Source organism: Poeciliopsis prolifica, unplaced genomic scaffold (assembly GCF_027474105.1).
Source record: "Poeciliopsis prolifica strain line A6 unplaced genomic scaffold, Auburn_PproV2 SCAFFOLD052, whole genome shotgun sequence".
NCBI classification, from domain to species: Eukaryota; Metazoa; Chordata; class Actinopteri; order Cyprinodontiformes; family Poeciliidae; genus Poeciliopsis; species Poeciliopsis prolifica.
In genome coordinates, this window is record NW_026562427.1 from 721132 (window position 1) to 729245 (window position 8114).

The following is an 8114-nucleotide window of genomic DNA, read 5'->3' on the forward strand; positions in this document are numbered from 1 at the left end:
AGTTTTTCAGCATTTCGTCATGTTTTAATGCGATGCCTACAAAGAGAGTTGCGTTCCTGCAAAGTGGAGAGAATTTATGCAGAGCGTTTGTGTTCAGTCTGTCTGTCTGATTTTTGCTATGATTACAGATGCAGTTCTTCATTCCTCTGCAAACAGAGGTTGAAATGTTTGTCTTTGTAAAATAACCTATATATTCTTGCTCCTTGTGGAGTCATGGGAGGAATGGTGCCTCACTCAAGTAGCCACGAGGTCAGCTGTAGTTTAAACTCTGAACATGTTCCTCGTTCCTACACGGGGCAACATAGACAGAAAAGATAAGCAGCTGCAATCAAAAGTGCCCGGTTACCCTAGCAGGCATGTTTTCAGGTGGTTTTCTCCAAGCAACTGGAAACGTCTTCCAGTAATTCATCAGTGGAAAGCATCCGTTAAGAGCAATGTTCCAGTCTTGCCACAATTCCTATTTTAGGTCTGGACTTTGACTGGGCCATTCGGAATTGACATACCAGGCTCTAAATTTGCTGCAATTTTTGACCTTCCTGACCAACTCATTTAGATTTTCTTCTAAGATTGTCTCGTGTTTAGATATATTTCTCTGTCAATGTTGACCAGCTTCCCTGAAGAGAAGCATCCCCACAGCTTCTACCAGAGCTACATGTCTTCTGAAACATGTAAGGTATTGTAAACAGGCCATGAAGTTAAATATCAAACATCATCTGACAACAGCCGCTTTTTACTACTTATTTGCTGTCTGAAAACTGTTCATTTTGTGACTGTTGTTCTATTTATTTATTTCTCCATTCACAGAACCGAGCTGTGGATCTCTGCAGAGTTAGCCTGGGTCTTTTGTGTGCTTCAGTGATTAATGTCTTTATTGCCTGGCCCGTCAGTTTAGGTCGAAGGCATTGTCTCAGGAGGTTTACAGTTGTGGCATTTTAGGACTGCAGAGCAGACCACATGTCCAAAGCTGTGAGCTAAGCCTGCTTCTAAACAACTTGACTCCTGACCCCTCAGCTGTGTTCCTCTGTCTTCATGATGCCGTTTGGCCTCTAATTTTCTCCAACGAACCTCCGAGCCGCTCAGACGGCTGAACTTTTTTTTAACTTTCAGCCAACTTCTGAAAACAAACCGGTTCCCCTGGACTGTGATTAGGAGCGTTGGAGGAAAGGAGAATGAATGCCTCACATTTCGAACTTTGATTCGCTGCTGCGCGTTGGTGTCGGACATAAAATGCCAACACAAAATACCGAGGTCGGGTTTCTAATGTGACAACATGGAAACAGGGTATGAATACTTCTGCAAGACACTGTACAGCCCTCTTTCTTTTGTTCTTTCTCAAACATGGACTGATTGGCCAAACACCTGGCCACCCTGAATATTTTTATGTCCGGTTGAGCAGATTGTCTTAGCAGATTGTCTTTTGACTCTTCTAATTCTCCTGCTAATTGTCTCAGCGGGACAGCCGATCACGATAGCACCCCAAGGGACTGGGACAGTAGGGTGGGCTGGGGGGGGGGGCAGCAAGAGGAAATAAAATACTTCATCCACCCCTCTCCCTGAGAAGTGCCAGATCTTTATTTCACTCTTTTCTCTCTGTTCTTTCTGTCTCAGCGCCCACAAAGTGATTGGAAAGCTCCCAACAATCTTTTTTTGTCGACGTTCGATGGCGCGTGATAATGTGGTCATTATCATCGGCAAAAGGAACAGGTTGAGGCTTTGGACAGGGTTTCATTGGGTGCCCTTTAAGCGCACACATGCACGCTCTCACACACACTTTCAGTGTGGGAAAAGAATGCCTCTAAAAGAGAGGGACAGCTGTTGGATAGCGATCAGGTTAAAGGGAGGATGGCCTACTGTAAAGTCCACCTGTGCACACAGCCGTGCCTCAGGCTGCGAAGGACAGCAGACGCCAGTCATTTTGTCAGGATAATGGACCTTGTTGAAATTACTTTGAAATATTTTTTTCAAAATCTCTTCTTTTCAATTTCACATTTTCAGCTGTTGGGTTCTGATAGCTAGATTGTAAAATCTGCAGTAAATGTTCAGAATGTTATGGAAACACCTGCGAAGACGCGGCTTAGTGCGTCATGCAACTTTACACTGCTTTTAAAATGTCTAAGCCCTCTCTTTTTTAAGGATTATAACTTTTTGTGTAAGTCCGAGTGGTTCTCTAAAATTTCACCACTTTGCTCTTGTTGTTCTGTCATGTGTTGACAGTGCCATGAAGGAAGTCCCAGTGAACTTCCTCTTAAAATTTGCAGAAGATGGGCACATTTTGTGGTCACAAACAGACAGATATTGTAAGAAATAACACTCAGATAGGATGTGGTGTATAAACACCGCTCTGCTGCCCGGGTCACCAACAGGCAAGTCCTGGACTGGGTCTTGGGTTCCTTGGTTCTGCAGCATGGAGCAAACCATCAGTACGTGTTGTGACTCTGCTGGTGTTGACAAGCCGAGCACTTAAGCTGTTTTCTTTTGACAAATCCGGTAAATATGCACGTGTGCTCGACGAATATTAGGGTAAAGAGAGCAGCCAAGACCGGCAGGTGGGCCGACATGCTGGAGGGAGTGTCCGACCAGATCCCGCTGGGTCCGGCAAGTTCTAGCGTTGCTTTTGTGGCTTTACGGTGAACTCAAACAGGCCCGATTCTGTTCTGAATCAATGGTCGTCATCTGAGCCCCATTCTGCCTCCTTGGTGGCAAAGAAAAAAAGAAGACACCTTTACAGTAGCATTATTGCTTCGACATAGCTGCAAAATTGTATTATCATTTGTTGAATATTTTTACAATTTTTTGACAATTGTTTAATATTCTTCATATTTACTCTTTGACTCTACAACACTCCTGGTCATGGGATGGTTTGGTACTTTAGATATTCAGTAATTGACTTATTTGCGGTATATGAGACCAGCTGACTTCACTCAGGCTGATCATACAAGAAAAGAAATAAGAGGAATGGAAAGAAAAGAACATATCAAACAGCGAGTTTAATACTGTTTCTTTCTTTAATTAGAAATTCAAATGAAATTTCCCACCTTTGTGCTTCTCGCTCATTTGTTATGAAGATGGACGTCCTTTTGGGTATTTCCCAGGGTTTTTGGGGCTCAATTTTAGCTCTGTTCAAGAACGGGATTTCCCATTTACTCATTCACACTCGAGAGGTCAGATTAAATCCTCAAACTAGTTGTGCTTTAGGAAGGGTTGTAGTTTAAAAGACATTTGTTTGGCGTTAAAAGAGATGGAATTGCGGAGGTAGTGGTGGTGTCCTCCCTTCCCTCCCCCGGGGCAGGCTGGAAACGCCCCAGGGACAGGATGGACACAGCCTCTCATTTATCAGCCTCTTCTTCTGCATGGCCTCACATCCGAAAAAAAAAAGCCTAAAGGTTTTAGCGTTCTCCGACAAAGCCAGCCTTCTGGGGAAAACACACACAAAAGTTATTTAAGATTCTAGAACGTGTCTTAAAACATACAGATGTACATAATGCATTTCAAAGGTTTACAGACCTGTATGGACACCAGGCTGTTTTTATTCAAGAAAAGAATACACATTAAAAACCTTCAAACACTTTTCCCACCTTTAACGTCACATAAAATCTGATTCAAATGAAAGCAAATATCACGGGAAGTAATATCATCAATAACAGAGGTATATTATCTACAGGGATCATTTAAATTTCTTAACTTTGAGTTTAAAGAATGCTGATAAAATATTACATTTTCCGTAAATGGCATTTAATGCCATACAGCTTTATGAGCCTCAAAATCTGATCAACCAATCAGATGTGATCAACCAAACACTGTCATCTTTCCTACCTGAGGGAAGATGAAAGCAAAACTTTTCATATAGCTTGCAGCTTCTACAAGCTTAGCTAATATTGTGAAGGTTCACGATTCACAAAACTCGTCCTGCTTTGTTTTACTAGTAAATTGTACATTTATTCTCAGAATGATTGTTTGGCATTCAGTTTTCACTCAGTTAAATTAATTAGCAATAAACCACAAAGTGCTGAACAAATTCAGTTTAGCACTTTGTGGTAAATTGCATCATTGCATGCATTTCATTATTGATGGAATCTCCATTTTTTCCCCTCTATTTTTGACATTAATTCATTTCATTTCAAAATTGCTTTATAAACCCTGCAGGGAAATTAAGATGCACACTGTCCTGTTTATTTATTTATTTTTTTCTAATCTGATATCTTTTATGGAAAATTTATACACATGTCAAAACAAAAATAATAAATAAATAATAAACATAAATGTATGTTCATAAACACTGTCTTCAAGCTTAGTGCTCTGGGCTTTTTTTTTTTTTTTTGTCTCCAAATGCCTATGATTCTTTTCAAAAGCCTCTGAAGTGAAATCGCCTCGCGAGAGACAGCTGACTTTTCCGGACTTATTTATTTATTTATTTATTTATTTATTTATTTATTTTGATGACGTCGAGCCTGTTTAAGCGCGCGGTTCGGAGACGGCTCGCGCTGCTCTCCGATTGGCCCGGGAGTTTCCGACTGCACTTCAAAGGCGCAAAGGATCTACAACTGGTAAAGGAAACGGAGACGAAACCTCAGACTGATTGGATCCAGTCAGGGCACACACACACACACACACACACACACACACACATTCACTCACTCACTCACACACACATCCTCAGAGACAAACACACTGATCCCCGTCAGAGGAAGCATCACCGCTCAGTTTATGGCTGTGCTGTTAGGCGTAAGTTCGGTGTTTGCAGAAAAAAAAAACTTTTTTTTCTAAATATTTTATGGAGCGTTTAGTCAATATTGCTTGGTGTAACTTTGTGATTTTTTTAAAATATCAATCAGTGTTAGGAAACATGTATGCAAACCTGGCCAACTTTCAATGTCAAAACTCACTTTAACCTGTTGCAGTTAAAAAAAAAACTGTTTACATTTTCAGGCAGTCAGACTTTAACCATAAAGGTTTTTTGTTGTTGCATGGCCAGCGGGGTGCGGCTGGGCAGCACCCCGCTGGCCATGCTGGCCGCCACCTGCAGTAGAATCGGGGAGCCGACCCCTTCCTGCTCCCCCGCTGTGTCAGATGGGGTCCCGGGACTCGCCAAAGGGTTTCATCCCTGGAGAAAGACTTTCCAGGCCGGCGGCGGCGCGGTCGCGGTTTCCTCTGGGATCTCCAGGAATAATGGTCCAGGACTGACACCGGAGGCCTCCAGCGCCTTCTCGGTGACACTTCCAGGCTCTTCTTCAGGGAGTGATTTTTCTCTGTACCACAGCGCCGTGTCGTCCTATGATTACGACACTTCGGACTCCGCGTCCGCTCAGCGCCCGGTGTTCATGCCGAAATTCCCCCCCTCGGTGGAAGGCATAGCGGGGATTTACCAGAGGATGCACTCTTACGATTCCTGGATAAAGCCAGCTGGAGAAGTCGGCAACGGGCCCGCGGTATTGTGGGACATGGGCGCCAGCTGGGTGGACTCGCAGAACTCAGCCGGGTTATCATGCGCCTTGAGCGGCTACGGTAACGACTACAGCCCCGCCTTCAGCACCGGCGCGTCTCAGCACCTGATCCCCGGCGCGCAGCACATGTTTGACGGCTTCCGGCCACCTGCTTACACGGAGCCTACGAGCGCACCACCTCCTCCTGTTCCTCCTCCTCCGACGGGGACCCCTGCTGTTCCCCTGCCCAGCCCCTCCCGGGCCTCGTCGCGCAAATACGCAGGCAGAGCTACCTGCGACTGTCCAAACTGTCAGGAGGCAGAGCGCCTCGGTCAGGGGGGCTCGAGTCCACGGCGGAGGGGCGTGCACAGCTGTCACATCCCGGGCTGCGGGAAAGTTTACGGCAAAACCTCCCACCTGAAGGCGCACCTGCGCTGGCACACCGGGGAGCGGCCGTTCGTCTGCAACTGGCTCTTCTGCGGGAAACGCTTCACGCGCTCGGACGAGCTCCAGCGCCACGTGCGCACGCACACCGGCGAGAAGCGCTTCGAGTGCCCCATGTGCCAGAAGCGCTTCATGCGCTCCGACCACCTCAGCAAGCACTTGAGGACGCACAGCTCCGAGGGCTCCGAGGGCTGCGTCGACCAGGCGTCCCAGAAAGGGAGCGGCGACGCGGACAGAGGCGCCTCCAGCTGCCCGGCGGGGTCTCCGGGCCCGGGAAAGGGCGGCCAACGCGATAAGCTCGAGAGACCAGCGGAAAAACAGTCACAACAAGTGGGGATTTGATGACAGCAGCCGGACACGGGTGTTGCTTTGGACGCCGAAAGACTGAAATAGCACTTTATGGTTACCTTCAGTTGTGAAGTGTGAGAACACAGTTTCCTTACCTCATCGGATCATCGCAGACTTAAAAAGAAATGTTTTCTTCAGTTTCTCGGTTTGATACGTGCGCCTGATTATTCCACGTGCTTTTCACACCGAGTAGTTCCTTTGAATCATCCTGTTACATCTGACAAGTGCGCACACATTTAAGTTCATGTTCTTAAATATCTGACTTTGGAAAACTAAATTGCAAAGTAAGTAATTTATCGTTGCTTGTAACTGGCATTAAATTAATACAACAGGAGAAAATTGCAAGATTTATTATGTGGAACTGTTTATCGTATTATTAAAATATTCAAAATATAGTCAAAGGTTTGTATTCATCTTACCTGTAAGGGAATTACGGAAAGGCACGCTTTTGATGGATTCTTAAGGAGATTTAAAGAGCATCATTGGGGGGAAAAAAATGAAGAAAGAAGTTAAGAAAAACTTGTTGGATATAAAATACATCACAGGAATAATGATATAATAATATGACAAGACATGATAATTGAAACTGAGCAAATAAATAGATGTGAATAAAATAATGTTTTCAATCCAAACATTTCTGGACATCACCTGTTTTTTAGTTCCAGAAGTGAACTGAAAAACGTATAGATTATTAACATAATCTGTAATCTATCTGCCTCTTATTACTGCACAAAAAAAAAAAAAAAAAAAAAAAAAAACATAGGCTATCTATTTTTTTTCCCCGTGGACACAATGAGTTAAAGACTGATGTGATTGTATTATTATTGTCAAAAAATAATATCCCAAATTCATGTGTGTCATTTTTGTGCCAATGCAGCAGGCTGAAATCTGAGCACCTGCATTCATGCTGTGCAGGTTTTAGTCCCAGTGAGTTAAATGTCACAAATTCTGGACCATAAAATGAATTCTTTGTAGTTGGAGAATATTCTGACCTTTCCACTACATGACAATGAAGACAAACAGTTTCTGTGACTGCACAGAAGTGTAAAGTTTCTTTTCTCATCAGCTTAGGTGTGCGGAACAATGTAGTACTACTACATAACTTGAGGTCAGGCAGGGTTGTATCACAACCTCTTCAAGCCAAAGTGGAATTAAACTTGTTTAGAACTTGCAATGTCACATTGCAGTTTGAAGGTAGAAGAAAAAAGAAAATCAATTTCTGCCTTCTTTTTTATTTTTGTAAAATTCTCCCGTAAGACAGCTGTTGTAATGTCTTAATTACAATTTCACTTCTAGTTTTGGACTTTAAAATAAAGAACAACACAACATTTTAGAAATAAGAGGAAGCATGCATTTTCCTTAATGGGATGTTGATATTCACAGGAAGTGTTGTAAACCATAAATGCGCAGTCAGTTTTTAACCATAATCACACGCACAAATGCACACGCATGCACAAGCGCACACACATAAAAATATTACTGGTACTTCTATAGCATTCTGTTGTGGACATTCAATGCAATTTTTCCACCAAAAAAGCAAAGAACTGCTTCTGAAATAAATTTTTTTTTATTGTTTTTAGACATTTTTAAGAACCACTTGTGCAACAGCTTGCAAACCACTAAATTAGATGGAGCATGTCGATATTGCATTGAAGTGGTCTTACAACGGCACCATGAGGAACCCCACATGCCAAATTTTTGTTTAGATTTATAAAAGACAAAATTATCGAAAAGTAGTAGAAATTTTCTCCCTAGTTTCTGCTGTCACTATGTGATCAGTTGTGTAAAACGCAGAGTTGACATTCTCTAATAGTTTCTGATACATCAGTGTTCAGATGCCATTCAAAGTCTGGATGGTGAGACATGGTGTTCTCCGTAATTTGAACTATGGTTGCCTTGCAG

General features: G+C 43.2%; 1 protein-coding gene across 1 annotated transcript; it reads left to right on the top strand.

Annotated features, from left to right (window-relative positions):
- Positions 1–4832: 4832 nt before the first annotated feature.
- sp8a (sp8 transcription factor a) lies at positions 4833–6607 on the top strand. The gene has a single exon (XM_055058773.1). It carries the CDS (start codon positions 4848–4850, stop codon positions 6204–6206), a length of 1359 nt encoding a protein of 452 aa, XP_054914748.1. The 5' UTR covers positions 4833–4847; the 3' UTR covers positions 6207–6607.
- Positions 6608–8114: the final 1507 nt, after the last annotated feature.